This window comes from Scyliorhinus canicula, chromosome 1 (assembly GCF_902713615.1).
Source record: "Scyliorhinus canicula chromosome 1, sScyCan1.1, whole genome shotgun sequence".
NCBI classification, from domain to species: domain Eukaryota; kingdom Metazoa; phylum Chordata; class Chondrichthyes; order Carcharhiniformes; family Scyliorhinidae; genus Scyliorhinus; species Scyliorhinus canicula.
The window spans coordinates 44,080,825-44,102,629 of NC_052146.1; the positions used below are offsets into that span (position 1 = coordinate 44,080,825).

The window sequence follows — 21,805 nt, forward strand, 5'->3', positions numbered from 1 at the left end:
TACCTTCTTGGCCAACACAAACAATATAAGAGCAGGGAGGCTATGCTACAACTGTATAAAACACTAGTCCAACTGCAGCAAGGGTAGTGCGTTAATGTATTTTAGGAAGGATGTGATTGAATCTAGAGAGGGCACAGAAGAAATTTGTGAGGAGTTTGCCAGGACTGGAGAAATTTAATAATTGTTTCCTTTGGAACTGAGAGGCTGAGGGAAGATTTAATTGAGGTGAATAAAATTATGAGGGGTCTGGACAGTGGATAGGAAGGACCTATTTCCCTTAGCAGTGAGCTCAATCAGCAGGGAACATAGATTTGAAATAATTGTTGGAAAGATCAGAGGGCTGTTGAGGACTTTATGTTTTCAAAGAATGGAAGAATTCAGGAACACAATGCCTGAAAGATTCCTGGAAGTAAAAAAAAATTTCACTACATTTATTGATAGTCAGATATGTGCTCGGCTTGAGAAGGCATTATCCACAGAATCAGGCACTACGAGCTGGAAAGCGATTAGACTGATTAGCTCGTCATCAGCAGGCACAAGCATAATGGATCGAATGACTCCCTTCAGTGATGTACACCTTTGTGATTCAGGTTTGTAGACATTGTAAGCAACGTTATTAATTACCTAAAGGTTTTGACGAATCAAGGATTTTAGGAATATTAACGTCTAAATATTGGGACAGTTTAAGCGTTAAAAGTCACAGTTATAGTGTGTTTGATTGCAGTGGTCATGGTTTTAAAATTGTTTTTGTTTTGTAAAGGCCTGGGAGCTTCTATGAACTAGAAGGTGAAATTGAGATCATTTGTTTTTCAGCTGGGATTGATGAGGTCATTGCTGTGTGGAGGAAAGGAATGCAGTTAGAATCCCAAGAATCCCACTGCTGTTAGTAGGAAAAGGTCGCAGATGAGGCCATGAGGAGCTGAACTCCCAGAATATGCCTTCAGTGCCAGAAAATGTTGAATGGCCTCACCAGACTTGTCAAGGTAAGAATACTGCTCCCTTATTCTCTGTTCATATCTGCACCATCACCCGCTTCCCTACTCAGAATAATTCTTCTCTTGATTTGACAGTAAGTCCTAAACCACATTTTCCTTCTATTATGGGCCAGGGTTTAGAGAGCCCCAAAGTGTATCATGGAGTTCACCTGACCCACAACTTTTAATAGATTGTGGTACGGGGAGCACACGGCCCACTCTACAGGTGTGGTACAGCAGAAATGGAAAAGTATTTTTTTAAAGCAAAACAATGTTTATTCTATGAACTCAAGTTAACCTTTTTAAAACATCCAGTGAACATCTTAGCAACCATTAATTCAAATACAACCCCCAAAGAATACAACACTAAATAATCCTTTAAGCTTTCCTTTTAACATCCATATGTCTTAAAACACCTTTTACCAGAAGCACATTGGGTTAAAGTCACTACTGTTATTAGTTTTAAATCACCAGGATCGATTTACAGTCTTTTGATTACAGAGAGAGATTCACACCTTCTGGCTGTGACTGCAGCTATTCAGCTCTGAAAATGAAACTAAAACACACCCTGCAGCCTGCTCAAAAACAAAAGTAAAAAGCTGACAGACAGCCCAGCTCCACCCACTCTCTGACATCACTGCAGTAATAAACACCCATTTCTTAAAGGTACACTCACTTCAGATATTTATATACACACCCATTTATAAACACCCATTTCTTAAAGGTACTCTCACATGAGACTTCAATCTCTTCCTGATTATACCTTGCACTTCAGAATCTCACCAACATTCCAATCCTCAATTCATCACACCTTACATCTGACACATTGCAAATGAGATAGTTGACCATAATATCTGTATTCACTAAACACAAGCCATCACTAACATGTGTTACTTTTTCTCTAACAGGGGAAGTTCATGTACAACTCCAGTCAGGATGCTGCCAGGGGAGATGGCAAGGCTCGGCTTGCACACTTTGGTCAAAGTTCTGTGTCCTTCCCTGTGTGCATTTTGTGGTGGGGAAATTTAATCAGGTGGTAGGATGGTATTTGAGGACTTTGCTGTCTTCCCAGCTGCATATCGATTAGGTCTATGGTGGGAAGTTCTTTGGATTGCCTCGACACTTTGCTGCCATTTGAGACCATTTGCTGCTGTTAGTATTGGCCCACTAGCGGGCGGGGGTCTCACCATGTGGGGAGCATGACAAGGAAGCGCTGTCATAGTTACTTGCAGTCTGTGGGGGTAGGTTACTCATTCAAAGATACTCAGTGCATGGTCAATAGGCCCAGCATCTGGAAGTGGTGGGCCCACTGAGACCCTCTCTGTCTTTGCTGCTGAGCACAACCTCCACACTCCTCTGCCATCCCCCATCACTCCCCCCCCCCCCCCCCCCCCCACCCATATGACAATCAGGACTAGGAGCATAGGCAGTTTTCTACCAGCTTATGGGTGCTTACTTAATGTCTGTTTTTTCTGCATTTCTAGTTAAGTAAAAGCATAAACTGTGTTGAGTTGAGGAAGTTGCTGGGTGGCTGCTTAAAAACTTTGAGGGTCTATAATTTTGGACAATATTCTACTTCTATTCAGTTTCCCTCTTACAAATATTACATCAATATATAGATAAATCAGTTGGTGCTGAAAATTGTTTGTTTGCACACAAACATTTTAACAGCCCAGAATCAGATAGAGCAGGCTTTCTTTATTCTATGATGGATTGTCGGTGTCACTGACAAGGCCAACATTTGTGTTCCATCAATAATTGTGCATGAACTGTGTGGCTAACTGAGCCATTTGAGAGGACAGTTTCGTAGGTTAAGAAGTATTTCCTTCCATAAGGGACATTAGTTTTCTTTTTCATGAACATTTTATTGGTGGCATTTTTCAAATATATACATAGTAAAGAGGAAAAATCACAAAAACCAACCGCGGCTACAGCAAACAATCAAAACATCCAAACACACCTTTCACCCCACCCCACTCTGCCCACAGCCAGCCTGGCACCGGCCCCCACTCCTCCCACTGATGGTTCAATACTCCTTAAAGAAGTTCTACCTCGAGGTGAACCCCTCCTCTGCCTCCGCAATAGTGAATTTGATCCTCTCTAAGTACAGGAACTCTGCCAAATCACTCACCCACACCACTACACTCGGCAGCTCTGAGTCCCACCAACCAATGGAATCCGTCTCCAAGCTATCAGGGAGGCAAAGGCCAATACATCGGTCTCTCTCCCAATCTGCATTCCCGGATTACCAACATTCCAAATATTGCCACTTCTCAACTTGGAGCTCCTAAAGGACATTAGTGAAACAAGTTGGATTTTACTTCAATTGATTAGCATATCATGGTCACCATTACTGAGATTAGGTGTCAATTCCAGATTTTTGAAAATTTGTTTTAATTTCCACCAGCTACTGTGGTGGGATTTGAATCTGTGCCCCCAGGACATTAGCCTGGGCCTTGGGATTACAAATTCAGTTACATTACTGTGAGAAAGAGTTGTTATAGAAGCAAAGTCGACTGTTTCCAGAAACCTTGGAGATGTGTGTGTTTGTTTAGAAATGTAGGTATTTGTTTGTAGCCTGTGATTTCCCATGTTGAGTGAGAGGGAAAGGGGAGCTTTGTCATGTGCCTCTGCTACAGAAACAATGGGTACCTGGCGGAAACATTACTTGAATTTTTGTGCATTGCAAATCTATAGGGACTGTTGCTTAAAAGGGGGTGTTTATTTGTGAGTTTAACTGAGTAGGAATCTTTCAGGGAAATGATTGCAGGACTAAATCTTAACTGTGGAAATGTAATCCTGTGTGTTAAAGTTTTTTTCTTTTGCTAATAACTTAATATTTAAAATCTCCAAAAGTAGAGTTGGAATGTTTGACTTCTGACTTCAGTACCAATACATCCTGATAATAAAATTGCAAATCATTGTTATAGCTTGGCAATGTTTCACTTTGGGATCTGATCAGCCCAGCACTTCCTTCCTGCTATATTATAACAAACTGGGCAAGACATGACTCATAGCACTGGAAATCTGACCAGACCATCTGATATCTGAGTAGCAATAGATACAAAGCAGGTTGTGGATACCAAGGGATAGCAGGGAAGATTTTCATGTCAGAGGTCGAAGGTGTTCATCGACTTATTTAATGCTGTAACGTGGGAATATCTCGATTGCTCGAATAAGCAAAGCACTTGGAATGTGGTGGAATCTGAAACGAGAGAAATTGCAGGAAAAAACTATCAGATTTTGTTATAGGCAAGCTTAAACAATAATTCGCAATTTTGTTATGTAACTTGTATCAGATCACCGCCCACAATTTGTGATGTAATGTGAAGAACTTTGTATAAAGTTGTGGATCATCCAGTTAATCAACTCATTTCTGTGTCTGTGTTACTGAGTTTACAGCAATCCACAATGGACAACGGGTGTGTTTTTGAGAAAGAGGTTCCTGCATCCTATAATGCCCCCATAATTATTGTAACGTTTATCCTCGGATTCGTTGGAAATATGGTGGCGTTATGGATCTTCTGTTTCCATGTAAAATCCTGGAAATCAAACACTGTTTATTCACTGAATCTGGCGATTGCAGACACTCTGTTAATCTGCTGTTTACCGTTTCGAGCAGGTTACTATGTACGGGGGAAGAATTGGGTCTTTGGTGATGTTCCATGTCGTCTGAATATATTTTTCATTTCCCTAAACCGTGCAGGGAGCATCATGTTCCTGACAGTTGTGGCGATCGATCGCTATTTCAAAGTGGTCCACCCTCACCACAGAGTGAACAAGATACCTGCACGCTGTGCAGTGAAGGTAACAGGCATCTTATGGATTCTGGCAGTGGCTATCTGTTCCCACCTTTTAGCTGAACCTCAAACGTTCAAGCATGACAATCTGACGTACTGTGAGCCCTTTGACATGACCCAGCCTCTAACACCGTCAGCAATTTGGACAGATATCGTTTTTATTGTTTTCAAGTTTGGGTTACCAGCTCCGATTATCTTGTTCTCCACGTCCTGTATAACCTGGAAGTTGAAACAGATGAAAACTGAATCGAGAGGTAAATATAAGCGAGCAGTGAAGCTTGTGATAGTTGTGGCAGCAGTTTTTGTTCTGTGTTTCTTGCCCACAAACATTGCTGTAATCGCTGTTTTAATCACCAGGCTACAAGTTCCCAGAAACTGCAAGTCATATGAAACAGCTGTTCATATATTTTATAATACACTATTTATGACATATCTGAATACGGTGCTGGATCCAGTTATTTACTACTTTTCAAGCTCGAAGTTTAAAAATACTTTGACGAAAGCCCTTGCCTCTCTTAATTTAAGATGTCTCCGGTCAACAACTCTTCATTCAACACAAAAAGGACCCAGAAGAGAAATGGTTGTGGGTCAAGATCTAAACAGGATCCGGGACTGTAATATCGGTGATCAACCCCAGCCAGATGTAACACTGACTGCAACATCGAGCGATTAATTGTCATTTTGTGTAATTAATATATAGTCTATGAATAAACGTTGGAAATGAATGGATTTTATGACATTGTAGAAGCAATGATATGTTTCTGATAAATGCATGCTGCAATATTTTTTAAAAATAAAGTTATCCCCTAGCAACATACTTATTCTCTTACTCTACAGAATTAAAATTATTTCGACATGGTTTTCATTTCATGCTAAGTAATTATCAATGAAAGGTCAGCAGGAATTTGTAGAGCAGGAAGGAGACAGTTTTGTACAACTGAGTAAGGCTCCCACAAGGACCGGGATGTAGTCCATTTTCTAACAGTGAGATTTGTGCATGTTATTGACAAGGTGACAGGACTCAGTGGGGACAGGTTTGACTTTAGTGCTGTTTGGGAGACTGGTGTTGACACAGGAATGGTCCACCTGGGGCCTTGCTCCGTCTGAGCTTCATGAAGTGCTGGTTGCCAATTCCCCCAGGTCATGGGGAAAAGATACAAATCTCAATGGTGGAACAGCCTGGCCCCTGCTCTTCAAATGTGGAGAAAGACACTCGGGACACAGACTGATCAGTATGTTTGTCACTGAGGCAGTTTCTGGATCAGGAACATGACCAAAATAATCCCATTTCAGCCGCACCCCACCCCACCCAACCCCAACATATTCCTCCCTCGAACCATTGCTGACAGCACATCACCATTCCAATAGCAAATGTGATATAAACTATGGCTGGAGATTCTCAATAAATAAAGAAGGCAAATGCAGCTAAATAGAGACAAAGAGGATAATTAAAAGGGAGAAAGTGAGTCGAAGAATAAAGAGGAAGAAATATATCTTTATCACTGCTGTTTATCTCAATAAAAACAATGTTATTCCTGTTATAGAAAGATTGGTATATTGGAGAAGTATCTGTAGTCAAAACATGCCATTGCTTTAACAGAAAACGAACAGTACCTTACCACACAATATTATTTTGTCATTTTCAAAATAAAATACATTCTTCCAGAAGCAGCTAGATACTTCTGTTTTAAAGATCGGGGCCGGAGGAAAGGGAAATAGGAAAGTGGGTTAGAGGAAAGAGCGGGGTTATCATGTTGCGGGTGGTTTCAGTAGCGGCATGCTCTGTGATAATCTAACTATTTGGAAGAGGTTGTTGCCTCCCTTCCTCTCTGCTGCTCTGGCTCCATGATGGACTCGCCTGAACAAGGTATCCAATGACATGTGATAAACACCAATTAGCAGCTGACTGGCTGCTGTGATCCGTGTGACAGGCGGTTGTGTGGATGTGTAAATGTGAAGTACTGTTATCACCTTCACAGACAAGGCAGAATCCCTGGAGGTAGCAGACAGCCAGGATCTAATTGAATAGCAGAATACCCGATCAACCGGATGGTCCACTCTGTTTATAGATTCCTACGTGGAAAGAGGCTGTGAGACAAGTTCCAAAATCTTCTTAGGTACTTCCCACAGGAAAAATCCAGATATATATTCTGTGGTCGGTTGATGCTGTGGTGTGGATATGTATGGATCAGGTTTATCTGTGTGGATGCTGATAGTGTCCTGGCTTCCTCTATTTTTCTTTCATACCTTTCTCAACATCCTCATCAAAGCACAAGATCAATGGAGTTCCCAGAGGGAAACCATTATTTCACTGTACAAAGGTCCCATAAATTCTCAGCAGCTTTTGCAAAGTGCTCTAAATGTTCAGGTACTACAGTTACAGCACAATGGAAATGGTTTCTTCCAGCCAAAAGAGTGCGGGAGAGTAGCAGTCCTTTCTGCTGCATGGTTCCTTCTGTCTGAGAGGAACCCAACAGGCTCAGCACTGAGACATTTACATTTCTATGCAGCAGAGGCGGAAAGACTGTCAAATGTTAGCAGTGACAGGAGTGCCCACATCAAGAACAGCTGTAGCAGAATCCATGGCAGCAGCTACAGCCTTTTCCGCAGCCACGTGGTGCTTCACATGACAAGATGGATGAACACAGCATTCCAGCTAAGTGGAGGGGATAGCCTAGCACAGGTTACACAGCAGAGGATGAGCTTCCTCAACAGGTTTGGAGCAAGAGAGCCTCAGGAAGTTCAGGGTATTGCTGCAAGTCTACAGCCTCCTGAAATAAGACCTCCTTAAAGGTGGGTCTGCTAAATACACATTGACTGTGGCCAGAAACATTTTGGGTTCTAATGAACTCATGAGATGTCTGTTCCTAATATTATTCGATTTATTCAGGTTCATATGACCTCAGCTGGTCACAGCATTAATAGACTTGTAACAAGGGGAGACAGCGGTGTAGTGATATTGTTACTGGACTCGTAATCCAGAGACCCAGGGTCATGCTCTGGGACCGGGTTGGAATCTCGCCATGTCAGATGGTGAAGTTTGAATTCATAAACAAAAGCTGGAATTAAAAGTCTAATGATGACCATGAAATCATTGTCAATTGTAAAAACGCATCTGGTTCACTAATATCCTTTAGGGGAGGAAATCTATCATCCTCACTCTGACCTACATGTGACTTCAAATACAGAAATGTGGTTGACTCATAAATGCCCTCCGGAACGGGCAATAAATGCTGGCCCAGTGACGTCCACATCCCATGAATGAATATTAAACAAAAGCAAGATTCCATCAGCCTTTCATCTAAACAATTAAGCAATGAACGGCATATTTACATATTTGTGACACTGAGCTTTGTGCGAAGCATCACAATTGGAGGGGCCTCGTCCTTATCAAAAACCATTTACATTGCCTAATATTATCACTGTTCCTGTGCTGTACTTTTCTTTGTTCTTTGTTGTTTGTTCATTCCTTTACATAGTGGTCGACTATGTTTCATTGCATATTCTGTCAAAATACCTTTTAGGCAATTAGAAAGTTAGGAAACTTCTGTTTTTTGTGCAATTTCCCCAAGATGTTGCCATCACCAACACCCTTCATTGCAAAATAGGCTTTGCTGCATTTGACACTCATTTCTCAGACTTCTCTGCTGCTGTGCTCAAATCCAGTCTGACAGTGTCTTCCTGAAGTGTGCTTTAAGTCAATATTTTCTAAACCGATTAAACATCAACAAACTGATTAGATTTAATGACCCACATGAATATGCTTATATGACCAATGGGAGAAGTAGATATTTTTTTATTCAGCAACTGCTCCAACAGTCACTAAAGGCCCTTTTTGAAATGTTCGGGTTGTCTGTAAATCTTGGGACAATCAAAAGCACAGATACCTAAGGATCCGACGGAGTGTGGGTCGTATAGGCCCATATCACTTCTGAATGTGGACGCAAAAGTATTGGTGAAGGTACTGGCGGGTAGGCTGGAGGAGTGCCTCCTGAGGGTGATAGGTGAAGATCAAACAGGGTTCGTGAGAGGGAGGCAGCTCTTGTCGAACATTAGGAGGGTATTGAACGTGGTTATGGCATCGGCGGAGGGGAAGGAAACAGAGGTGGTTGTGGCATTGGACGCCGAGAAGGCATTCGACCGGGTAGAATGGGGGTACTCGATGGCAGTTCTGGAGCGGTTTGGGATTGGACCAAGATTTGTGAACTGGGTAAAGCTACTATATAAGGAGCCGAGGGCGAGTGTCCGCACAAACAACATCAGCTCGAGATACTGTACTCACCACCGTGGGACTAAGCAGGGATGTCCTATGTCCCCCCTGCTGTTTGCACTTGCGATTGAGCCTTCGCATTAAGAAGTTCGGGAGCATGGAAAGGAATAGTGCGGGGGCGGGTGGGTGGGGGGGCGGGGGGGGGGGGGGGGGCGGCGGTAGAGCATAGGGTATCTTTATATGCCGCCGACTTGCTGTTGTACGTGTCGGAACCGAGTGTGTCGATAGGGGTAATATTGGAGCTACTGCGAGTATTTGGGTCTTTCTCGGGGTACAAGCTGAATCTAGAGAAGAGTGAATATTTTGTGGTGTCTCGGCCGGGGATGGGGGCAGGGGTGGGGGGGCTGCCATTCCATGGGGCAGGGGCTCACTTTAGGTATCTGGGGGTGCAGGTTGCCCGGGAGTGGGGGAGGCTTCGCAGGAACACCATCTCTAGTTTGGTGGGGAGAGTGAAAGCTGATCTGGCAAGGTGGGATAGTCTCCCTCTGTCACTGGCGGGTCGGGTACAGGCGGTTAAAATGAATGCGTTGCAGCGATTTCTGTGTATTTTTCAATGCCTACCGATTTTCCTGCCAAAGGCTTTTTTCAGAGAGATTGAGGGAAGGATTACCTCATTCATATGGGGAGGGAAGGTGGCCAGAGTGAGAAAGGTGCAGCTACAGAGGGGAAGGCAGGCAGGGGGTTTGGGTTTTCCAAACCTGATTTACTACTACTGCACGGTGAATGTGGAGAAGGTGCGGAGCTGGGTCAGATGGGTTGATTCCCAGTGGGTCACAATGGAGGAGAGTTTGTGCAGGGGGTCGGAACTGAAAGCACTAGCTTTCAGCGCCGCTCCCGATAGCTCCGGGGAAATACTCAGGGAGTCCAGTAATAATAGCTATTGAGAATTTGGAGGCAGTTTCGCCAACACTTCGGGTTGGGGGCAGGGTCGAGGGAAATGCCGATCCGGGGGAGCCACAGATTTCAGCCAGGGAGGTGGGATGGAAATTTTCAGAAATGGGAGGAGAAGGGGATTAAGACACTAAAAGATTTGTTTCTTAGGGGTCGGTTTGCAGGACTGAAGTAGCTGGAAGCGAAGTATGGGCTGGAGCGGGGAGAAGTGTTTAGATACATGCAAGTTTGAGATTTTGCCAGGAAGGAGATACAGAGCTTACCGGAGGAACCGGCCTCCACATTGCTGGAGGAGGTGCTGACGACAGGGGGACTGGAGAAGGGGGTAGTTTCAGCGGTTTACGGAGCTTTTTTGGAAGAGGATAAGGCAACACTGGAAGGGAACAAAGCAAAGTGGGAGAAAGAGTTGGGAGAGGATATGGAGGAGGGGTTCTGGTGTGAGGTGCTCCGGAGAGTGAATGCCTCCACCTCGTGTGCGAGGTTGGGGCTGATACAGCTGAAGGTGGTGTACAGGGCACACCTCACGAGGGCAAGGATGAGCCGAATCTTTGAAGGAGTAGAAGATGTGTGTGAGTGTTGCGGGGGGGGGGGGGGGGGGGGGGGCGGTGGTCAACTAATCACATTCATATGTTTTGGTCGTGTCCAAAGCTAGAGGATTACTGGAAGGAGGTTTTTAGGGTAATTTCCAAGGTGGTGCACGTGAAACTGGACCCGGGTCCCCGGGAGGCCATACTCGGGGTGTCGGACCAGCTAAGGTTGGGACCGGGGGTGGAGGCCGATATTGTAGCCTTCGCCTCGTTGATCACCGGAAGGCAGATCCTGCTGGGATGAGAGCAGCCTCCCCACCCTGTGCCCTGGTGTGGCGGGGGGACCTGTTGGAATACTTGACTCCTGAGAAGGTTAAGTTTGAACTGAGGGGAAGGACGGAGGGGTTCTACAATTCATGGGCATTATTCATTATGCACTTTCAAGAACTGAATAACATTGAACATTAGTTGGGGGGGGGGAATGGGTGGGAGGGTGGGGGGAGGGGGCTGTGTGTGTTAATGGTGACTATGGGTGATCCCAGATTCCTTTTTGTCATTTGTTTGTGTAAACATGCGGGCTGATGTTAGGGGTTCGGTGGGAGGATGGGGTTGTTGTTATTGTTATGGGGATTGACATATTTGTTGCTGATTATTGTTTATTGTTGGTGGGTGTAAATTTGGGAGAAAATGTGAAAAAGGAGGAGAATAAAAATATATTTTTAAAAAATGTACATTGAAAATATGTGGAATAGACTGGTTGAAATGTTACCTATTCTATAAGTGACAACAATTGGAACAAAGTTTCCCATGGCAGGTTGATGGAAAAAGTGAAGTTGTATGGGGTTCAGGGTGTACTAGCTAGATGGATAAAGAACTGGCTGGGCAACAGGAGACAGAGAGTAGTGGTGGAAGGGAGTGTCTCAAAATGGAGAAGGGTGACTAGTGGTGTTCCACAGGGATCCGTGCTCGGACCACTGTTGTTTGTGATCTACATAAATGACCTGGAGGAAGGTATAGGTGGTCTGATTACCAAGTTTGCAGATGATACTAAGATTGGTGGTGATAGTGAGGAGGACTGTCAGAGAATACAACAAAATATAGATAGATTGGAGAGTTGGGCAGAGAAATGGCAGATGGAGTTCAATCCAGGAAAATGCGAGGTGATGCATGTTGGAAGATCAAATTCAAGAGTGGACTATATGGTCAATGGAAGGGTCTTGGGAAAAATTAATGTGCAGAGAGATCTGGGAGTTCAGGTCTATTGTACCCTGAAGGTGGCAACGCAGGTTGATAGAGTGGTCAAGAAGGCATACAACATGCTTGCCTTCATCGGACAGGGTATTGAGTACAAGAGTTGGCAGGTCATGTTACAGTTGTATAGGACTTTGGTTCGGCCACATTTGGAATACTTCGTGCAGTTCTGGTCGCCACATTACCAGAAGGATGTGGATGCCTTGGAGAGGGTGCAGAGGAGGTTCACCAGGATGTTGCCTGGTATGGCGGGTGCTAGCTATGAAGAAAGGTTGAGTAGATTAGGATTGTTTTTGTTGGAAAGATGGAGGTTGAGGGGGGACCTGATTGAGGTCTACAAAATTATGAGAGGTATGGACAGGGTGAATAGCAACAAGCTTTTCCCAAGAGTGGGGGTGTCAGTTACAAGGGGTCACGATTTCAAGGTGAGAGGGGGAAAGTTTAAGGGAGATGTGCGTGGAAAGTTTTTTACGCAGAGGGTGGTGGGTGCCTGGAATGCTTTACCAGCGGAGGTAGAGGTAGAGGCGGGCACGATAGCATCATTTACGAAGCATCTAGACAGGTATACGAATGGGCAGGAACAGAGGGAAGTAGACCTTGGAAAATAGGAGACATGTTTAGATAAAGGATCTGGATCGGCGCAGGCTGGGAGGGCCGAAGGGCCTGTTCCTGTGCTGTAATTTTCTTTGTTCTTTGTAAGTTAAGGGCTGGATTCACCGTTTCTGAGACTAAATGTTGGACTGATGACTTGTTGGTACTGTAAAACACTACCACAGTGAAGACTGAGTACAGATTCAATTTGTGGGCTGTAAAAAGTTAAAAGAATTGTTAACTACTGTACAATATCAGTAAACCATTGCATGTAAAGAACTTACAATGCTCTTACTATAATACATGTTTGTAGAAATCTCCAAACATCTTTGAAAAAAAGGGGATGTAAGGATATGTATACTGACTGGGATGTAAAGAGTTAACAAGTTAATAATAATGCTTCTTACAACTGGAGTGAATGACAGAACAGTCATATATATATCATGTGACTTGGGAAATTCTGGGAGAAGATGGTGAGACATGATAGAGAGCAGTTGTGTACTTGAGAGAGTTCTGTTAGTTAGAGATAGCATAGTTTAATATAGAAACCGTCTACTTTCGGAGTGTGATCGAATCTTAGTAGTGTAATAAATTTATAGTTTTGTTTATTAAAAAAGAAAGCACAGATACTCAGCTTGGGTCGAGGCTTTTGTTTGCTGTCTAACATTCGCCCAATGAAATGGCACAGGGCACGAGGATGGTATGTTGCACACTGCTGTGATTGTAATCCTTACCCCATCCCCCTGTCCCACATACCCCATTCTCATCTGGTGTGGTTGATTACAATTGGGGCTTAAAATGAGAAATGTTACATAGGTTTGGCTGAAAAAGCTTCTTTGACTTTTTCCATCCTTAATCGTGCCTTGTGACAGGACTAGTCTTTCATTATCTCTCCCTTTGTCTTTTGTCCATGCCATCTTTGTCACATCTCTCCAAAGTCCCACCTCTCTCTGACCTTCTATTTTGCTCCACCTGCTCCTTCCGCTCTCTGCAACAGTGTAAACCCATCACGTTTCTACCAATCTACATCGTTGAGGAATTGTCATACAGAATTGAAATGTTAATTCTGTTTCTCTCTCCACAGCTGCTGTCAGACCTGCTGAGCTTTCCCAGCATTTTCTATTCTTATTTTAGTTATCATCAGCAACTTGATGGAAGGTGTTACTGACAGTGCCACCAGGCAGTATTTACTCGCCAATATCTTATTTGCTGACGCTAAACTCCAGTTTCACCAGGTCACTTGGTTCCACATCTCATTGCAGCTTTGGTCCAAACATGGACATAAGAACTGAATTCCAGAGCTGGAGTGCGATTGACTGCCCTTGACATCAAGGGGACATTTGGCCCCAAAGAGCTGTAGAAAAATTAAAACATTCAGACTGACGCTGATGAATGGTAAGTAACTTTCACATCACATAAGTGGCAAGATAATGACTATCTCTAAGAAGAGAGTCTAACCATCGTCCCTTGACATCCAATAACATTATCATAGCTGAATCTTCCACCATCAACATCCAGCATTAAACAGACAATTAACCAGACCATCCATGTAAATACCATAGTGACAAGAAGATATCAGAGGCTGGGTCTTGTGTGACGAGTGAGTTGCCTCCTGACTTCACAAAGCATTTCCATCACCAACAAGTCAGGAGTGTGAAGGAACATTCTCCACGTGCATGGATGACTTCAACTCCCCCAACACTCAAGAAACTCAAAAACATCCAGGACAAAGCAGCCCGTTTGATTAGCGCCCACTCACGGCACCAAATATTCACTGCATCCTCCACAGGCACACATGTGTGATTAAAAATCAGTTGCTAATATAGTACAGTTTTACTGGCAATATTTTCAATTTCCAATTGATTTCTAAATTCTGTTGACAAAGAACTCTTTTTCGTGAGGAACTGGATTCTTGATTTCTGTAGAGTTCAGAAGGAGAAGGACAAATCTTCTGAACTTTCTCCAACAACAATTCTATTTTGCATTTGCAGTCTTGTTTCACAAGAGGGATGGATTATCTTCGTGAAAAAAGTCACAAAGTTAAAGTGCAGAATGAGTACTTTGCAAACAATTTTGCTTTTTTTCAGAAAGTAAAGAAGCACAGAATTATTTTTCCTGTTGGATTGATGTCTAAATATTTGGGCAATACACTTCACCTTATTTAATAATTACCACTTCACTTTTCTATTGGATAGAAAAATAATGTTTTTGTGTTGATGTTAAATATTATTCATGATTAATAATAATAAATATTATTAAATCTTCCAATTGTTTTAAAATAAATTCCGACAGACCAATAAATACTGAGCTTTTCTACCTGAGCTTGAAAATTGGATACAATCCAAAAACTGGCTGTGAGGGTATGATTTGCATAGCTGTCTGCCATTGGTGCAGAACACTGGCTTACCATTGGCCCTGGTCGGTCATGTGCCTCTCGACCGATTGGTTGAGACCAGTCATGTGACGGCTCCTCGATTGGTCGAGAGGCTGAGTTAAACCCGCCTCAGAGCGAGGTATAAATACCCAGAATGCCCGGCGGTCGGCCATTTACTGTAGTTGACCGCAGGGCTAACTTCTAGCTTATTAAAGCCTAACTTTTGTACAGCAACTCGTCTCACGTTCGATTGATGGTTCATCACTGGCCAAGGAATGAATGATAATAATAATAACAATCGCTTATTGTCACAAGTAGGCTTCAATGAAGTTACTGTGAAAAGCCCCTAGTCACCACATTTCGGCACCTGCTCGGGGAGGCCAGTACGGGTTGCCCTCGAGATATTGTCTGGTTAACATTGGATTTGGTGTCTGGTTGATATAAATGTCAAATATATTAGCAATATCCACTGAATACCCGAACAAGCGCCGGAATGTGGCGACTAGGGGATTTTCACAGTAACTTCATTGCAGTGTTAATGTAAGTCTACTTGTGAAAATAAAAGGATTATTATTATTATTGAATCAAGAATTACCATTGTTTTTGGGTGGTGGAAAGGGAAATCAGAGATGGGGCTGGAGGAACAAAGGCGGTTGGTTCATCACGGTGTTTCTGGAATAGTTATTCAGCTCTGCATGGGAGCAGGATGTGTGCAAAGAATAGCGTTGCTGCTGCATGTCAATTATTTATCCTAGTATCTCCACTCTAGTAGTCTAATATGGCATGGTTGTTTGGATTGGTCTTGAGGATGAAAAGAGGTATGCTCTGAAGAGGTACAATTTACAGAACTCAGCTGACAGACAAATGAACAACGGGTTTGGTATCGATAAAACAACTGTAAAAGAGAAGCAAAGTATCTAGCCAGTGACGAGGCGGATCACAAGTTAGTGCATTAGGTGCAACTTATCTAAGGCTATCAGATGTTCACAGTTTACAAATAGGTTGTTCAGAGCTGAGCACAATAATCTAAAAAAAGCTCTCTACAACTGAAATATAGCTTCTTCAGATTGAATTTCAACACTGTTTTCATTCTTTTATTTGATTAGTATTCATTTTGCCTTTTCAATTACACATGCATCAGGTTTTAATGAAGTATGCATCTAGAGGCTTAAATTCCTTTGTGTCTTCAACGTTCCTAGTCAGCCACCATGACGAAAACCATCTGATAACTTTCACAGATCCGATCTTCCCACAATCACCTCCATTTTTCACAATTTTGTCTTTTCAATATCTCACACCTATAGGTTGTGGTGTGAGCATAGTGCTACATGATAGAAATTTTAAATCATTGGTTGATGTTTTGCAGGAAAAGTCATGTTGAATTGATGAACACTTTTGTCATTCCCATGTGTTTGATTGAGGTCTGTTTGCTCTCTCAGAGGAAAATAGAGATTTTCATAGATTATCATAGAATTTACAGTGCAGAAGGAGGCCATTCGGCCCATCGAGTCTGCACTGGCTCTTGGAAAGAGCACTCCACCCTATCCCCATAACCCAGTAACCCCACCTAACACTAAGGGCAATTTGGACCCTAAGGGCAATTTAGCATGGCCAATCCACCTAACCTGCACATATTTGGACTGTGGGAGGAAACTGGAGCACCCGGAGGAAACCCAGGTGGTATTGTCCCTGAGGTGCTATGTTCCCATGCATAATCTGTCCCTGTACTTCTAGATGGTATCAGTCATGCAATTGGAAGTTGCTGTTGGAGGAGGCTTGGTGAGTTAGAACATAGAACATAGAACAGTACAGCACAGAACAGGCCCTTCGGCCCTCGATGTTGTGCCGAGCCATGATCACCCTACTCAAACCCACATATCCACCCTATACCCGTAACCCAACAACCCCCCCCCCCCCCCCAGAGTGCGGGCACTCTGGTTATCACAATGGGGAATGCAACCCTGGTGTTAAAAAAATGTTTTTATTAGAAGTGTGAACAAGTGCTGGCATCCAAATACCTCTCAGGCAAGTCTTTAATGGGACTCACTACATCATTTTAAGCAGGACATTGGGGTATAAGAGACTTGAATGGTTGCCTTACATCCCCATAGCCTCGTTCTCCTTGCCAGAGATAGTCGCTATGGTCTTCAAGAACGTCATCTCTACTGAAATCATCTCTGTTAGAATGGGTTCCCTGCTTCTCAGGTGGTCTGGGTCTTTTTTCATGGCCTTACCTTGGATTTTGACTGTGTAAGGAACTGGAGCAGTCTTTTCCGGCACCATATGATCCTAGGGTGGGTTCTGCCAAAATTGACATTATTGATCTCCTACATTAGCTGAGTGCGTAGCATCTTGGTCACGGATGGGCCAAACATGCTGTATTCGGCCAGCCTCCATAATTTGGCCAAGAAAGGATTTTTTTCATGGGTTTCCCCAGGGCTCCTCCCAGCCATGTTGAATTGGTAATGCTGGAGGATTACGGATTGCTCTGTGCCATAATGGTTCGTAATGGGGGGGGGGGGGGCTATATATTTGTTTTTGGAATGGTGTGAGGGGTCACATAACACCCCAGTGAGAGTAACCAGTCCAGCCCTGGCACAACAATTACTAAAGAATATTTATGAAATTAAAGAAAAGACAAATACACACAAACATGTCCACAGTACTCTCAGACAATTAAAAATATGATTGACGAAACACACGCACAGTTTGTGTAGAACATTCTCCTTGTTCAAAACTGTATTTATGATCCCTGAGCTCCTTAAAACTTCTCCTATTCCCAAAGAACCTCCAAATTAAATAAATCCATAAATCAAACCAAGCTTACTGTTATCACACAATACAGGGTTGATAATCAAGTCTGGGAAATGTTCTTTCCTAGTATAGAAAAGATATTTGAACTGTCTTTCTGCACAGCCTTGGCTCTAAGACTTAGATGCAAGCCTAGCCTCTTGATTATGAATTTTGGATCGGCCTCTCAAACTGTTAAATGTAAAACTGACCTCTCTACTTCCAAGGGTGCTGCCAATAATAGTTTCCCCCTTTTATACTGCATTCTTGTATTTGGTTGTTTGCCTCTCTCTCAAATTCCTGGACTCCAGAAATTAGCATGTGTATACCTCCACTGATCTCTGTGTCATCTAGGTAAACTGTTGCTACTTATAGGGTGATTTACATCTGATTCTGTCTAGATGCCTGCTAATCTCATTACTGGGAATGTTGCATTACATCATGCCTTTTGAATGCTGGCTACTGCTGTCACTAGGCAGATTTCTATCTGCTGCTGGGCTCATCACATCTTATTATGCCTTGTTAAATTTGTTTTATTGCTGTTACTAAGACAATCCATGACATAAGTGATAACAGGAAAGATTTTCATGTCAGCCATGTCCACTTAATGGTGTAACATGGACACATCTCGATCACTAGGATATGCAAAACACTGCGGAGAGTGCATCCTGAAAAAAGAACAGAGGACACTGAAAAAAACTCAGCAGGTCAGCCTGCATCTATCAGGAAAGAAACAGAATTAATGGTTTGAGTCCATTGACTCTTCATCAGAACTGAAAAGAGGTAGGATATAGAAACTGCAACAAAAAGTAGCAATTTTAGAACAAAAGATGGATAACCTGGTGTGAGAGAGGGAGGGGGATGTTTTACATTGTGGCAATACATGTATGTAAAATATAAAATTGCTGAAGTTAATTTTGAGTCCTGAGGTTCAATTTGCCCAACCGGAAGATGAGATGCTCCCCCTCCAGCTTACCCCAGGCTTCTCAGGAGCATTGCCATAGGCAGAGGATAGATATGTGGATATGAGAGTAAAGTGCTGAGTTAAAACTGATCTCTAACCCAGATATACACGACATGACTTTCCAGTTGGGGACCAAAAACTCCCACTGGAAAAATTAAGGATGTTACTGAGATGGATTTAACATAATTTGGAGACCTGTACAATTTCCTTCCTTGGTGCCAGGTGCAGCACCCTTTTGGGGTATTAATAAATTGCCTTTTCTTCAGGTCAGTCAGGCAAAAAGAACGATGGTCTCAATGCGAGCCAGTCAAAATGCTTAGTATCCATACATACTCTCTCTCCAGCCATCCTGTAATCCTCTGCCCTGTCTACTATTTTACCAGCCACATATCATGGGCAACATCTTAAAATTCAACATAGCCGCTGCTGACCCCAGAAGAATAGATATAATTTATCCATTAACATCTTTACACTATCTAGAATTCAAAAAGACCAAGTCATCATCTACAGGATTAGGATAAAACTAGACTAGAAACAGTTCAACCAAGTCTTTCATTTTTGTAAACCACTGGTGTGCGTGTGAATGTGAAGCCTTGACCATGTGTGTGAGTAAGAGTCGGGGTGCTTTCATTATATTTTTAGATTCGGCGTTAAGAGAATAAAGAATACTTCCTTTTCTTTTGAAACAAACCTTTAAGAAAACGTCTGAGTCTTTTACAGTCACAGCACTTAAAGGTTTTATTTTCCATTGTCTTGCAAAATGTTGCCAGAATGTTATTTTCACGGCAAGAAAACACGATAGCGAGACCAGGAAAGTAGTCTCCAGAGAGTATAAACTATTGTTTTGTAAACTTCAGTGCAAAACAAACGTGGAACAGTGAAAGAAACGGTTGCTGATTGACTGCCTACCCAATTAACACTGCTCTCACAAAACAATTTCAATCCCTTACAGTCCAGTGTTCCATCTTCAATGTTCTGATAAATCACTATTTTAACAAATAACGCTTTTCAAAACCTAAATGTATTGTAATAGGGATGAATGATTTCGCTGCAAATACGTATTTAAGGATTTCCTGGGTTTTAGCTGTAAGTTTGTTGTATCAGATCACCGCCCACAATTTGTGATGTAATGGTCAGAACTTTACATAAAGTTGTGGATCATCCAGGTAATCAACTCATTTCTGTGTCTGTGACTGAGTTTACAACAGTACCGCTCACAATGGACAACGAGACGTGTGTTTATGAGAAAGAGGTTCCTGCATCCTATAATGCCCCCATAATTATTGTAACGTTTATCCTCGGATTCGTTGGGAATATGGTGGCGTTATGGATCTTCTGTTTCCATGTAAAATCCTGGAAATCAAATACTGTTTATTCACTGAATCTGGCGATTGCAGATACTCTGTTAATCTGCTGTTTACCATTTCGAGCAGATTACTATGTACGGGGGAAGAATTGGATCTTTGGTGATGTTTCATGTCGTCTGAATATATTTTTGATTTCCCTAAACCGGGTCGGGAGCATCATGTTCCTTACATTAATGGCGATCAATCGCTATTTCAAAGTGGTCCACCCTCACCACAGAGTGAACAAGATACCTACACGCTGTGCAGTGAAGGTAACAGGCATCTTGTGGATTCTGGCAGTGGCTATCTGTTCCCACCTTTTAGCTGAACCTCACACCTTTGAACATGGCGATGTGGAATACTGTGAACCTTTTGCTATAGAGGAGCGTCTAAAACCTTCAGTAATTTGGACCGATATTGTTTTTATTGTTTTCAAGTTTGGGTTACCAGCTCCGATTATCCTGTTCTCCACGTCCTGTATAACCTGGAAGTTGAAACAGATGAAAAGTGAATCGAGGGGTAAATATAAGCGAGCAGTGAAGCTTGTGACAGTTGTGGCAGTAGTTTTTGTTCTGTGTTTCTTGCCCACAAACATTGCTGTAATCGCTGTTTTAATCACCAGGCTACAAGGTCCTGGAAACTGCAAGTCATATGAAACAGCTGTTCATATATTTTATAATACACTATTTATGACATATCTGAACACGGTGCTGGATCCAGTTATCTACTACTTTTCCAGTTCGAAATTTAAAAATACTTTGACGAAAGCCCTTGCCCCTCTTAATTTAAGATGTCTCCGGTCAACAACTCGTCGTTCAACACAAGGAAGACCCAGAAGAGAAATGGTTGGAGGTCAAGATGTAGAAGTGACCCAGGACAATAATACCCGTGATCAACTCCAGTCAGAAATGACACTGACTGCAACGTCTAGCGATTAATTGTCATCTTGTGTCAATGCTATCAATGCTGAACGTTGGACATTAATGGATTTGGTGACTTTTAAAAGCAGTTGATTTTCTTTTTGGACAAATGCATGCTGCAATAAACTGTATTATTGAATCTCAGGGTATCCACAGGCCAATCTTTGTTTTTATTCTATAGAGAAACGGAATGATTTCTGCAGGGGTTTCAGATCTAAGTAACAGTCAATGAAAGGTCAGAAAACATTTGTAGAGCAATAAGGAGACAATTTTGTACAACCGAGTAAGGCTCCCACAAGTTTGTCTTTGTTATCCATTTTCTGGCAGGTGGGATTTGTGCACGTTATTGACAAGAAGCCACGAGTCAGTGAGGGGTGCGGAAGTATTTACTTTCATGGCGTTTGGGAGAATGGTGATGATTTAGAAATGTTTTCTGCCTCCTGGACAGGGACAAGGAGGGAAATCCGGGGCCCCGGTGCGTCCCTTGGGCCCCTTATTCGTAACCCCACCGTCCCCGTTTTAACCGCGCCCCCTCGGTCAAGCATGATATTACTTCCCCTTGCAAGATTCACCAATCAGTTCACCAGAAAATCAGAGCAAGGTCCTGGTAACATGATGATGGCCATTATTTATTTATTATAGCATCCGATATTCAGGCAGCATGGCTTATTTATATTAAGAACAACCACATGTACTGCAGCCTTAATGTGTGTGCACCATGAAATGAAAAATGAAAATCGCTTATTGTCACACGTAGGCTTCAAGTGAAGTTACTGTGAAAAGCCCCTAGTTGCCACATTCCGGCGCCTGTTTGGGGAGGCTGTTACAGGAATCGAACTGTGCGGCTGGCCTGCCTTAGTCTGCTTTCAAAGCCAGCAATTTAGCCCTGTGCTAAACAGCCCCTATGGCCATAAAGGTGATCCCACTGATTATTAGGCAAAGCATTAAGCTGCACATTTTACTTTAACGGCATCGTGCAATGCTATTACTTCGGAATGAAAATACCCCATTGGTTATTTCAACACCGTGTAGAGGCTTTCAAATGTCAGTTGAAAGGAATTCAGGACCGGCATTTTCCTGTGAGGAAGAAGGATAAATATGGCAAAT

At 42.8% G+C, this 21,805-nt stretch overlaps 2 protein-coding genes across 2 annotated transcripts; both read left to right on the forward strand.

Annotated features, from left to right (window-relative positions):
- The first annotated feature begins 919 nt into the window (after positions 1-919).
- LOC119962171 (hydroxycarboxylic acid receptor 2-like) lies at positions 920-5,591 on the forward strand. Its single transcript, XM_038790118.1, has 2 exons — positions 920-983; positions 4,681-5,591. The coding sequence occupies exons 1-2, from the start codon at positions 935-937 to the stop codon at positions 5,445-5,447; spliced, it is 816 nt and encodes a 271-aa protein (XP_038646046.1). The 5' UTR covers positions 920-934; the 3' UTR covers positions 5,448-5,591.
- A 14,006-nt stretch (positions 5,592-19,597) lies between these two features.
- Positions 19,598-20,847, forward strand: LOC119962177 (hydroxycarboxylic acid receptor 2-like). Its single transcript, XM_038790132.1, has one exon. It carries the CDS (start codon positions 19,652-19,654, stop codon positions 20,714-20,716), a length of 1,065 nt encoding a protein of 354 aa, XP_038646060.1. The 5' UTR covers positions 19,598-19,651; the 3' UTR covers positions 20,717-20,847.
- The last annotated feature ends 958 nt before the right edge of the window (positions 20,848-21,805 follow it).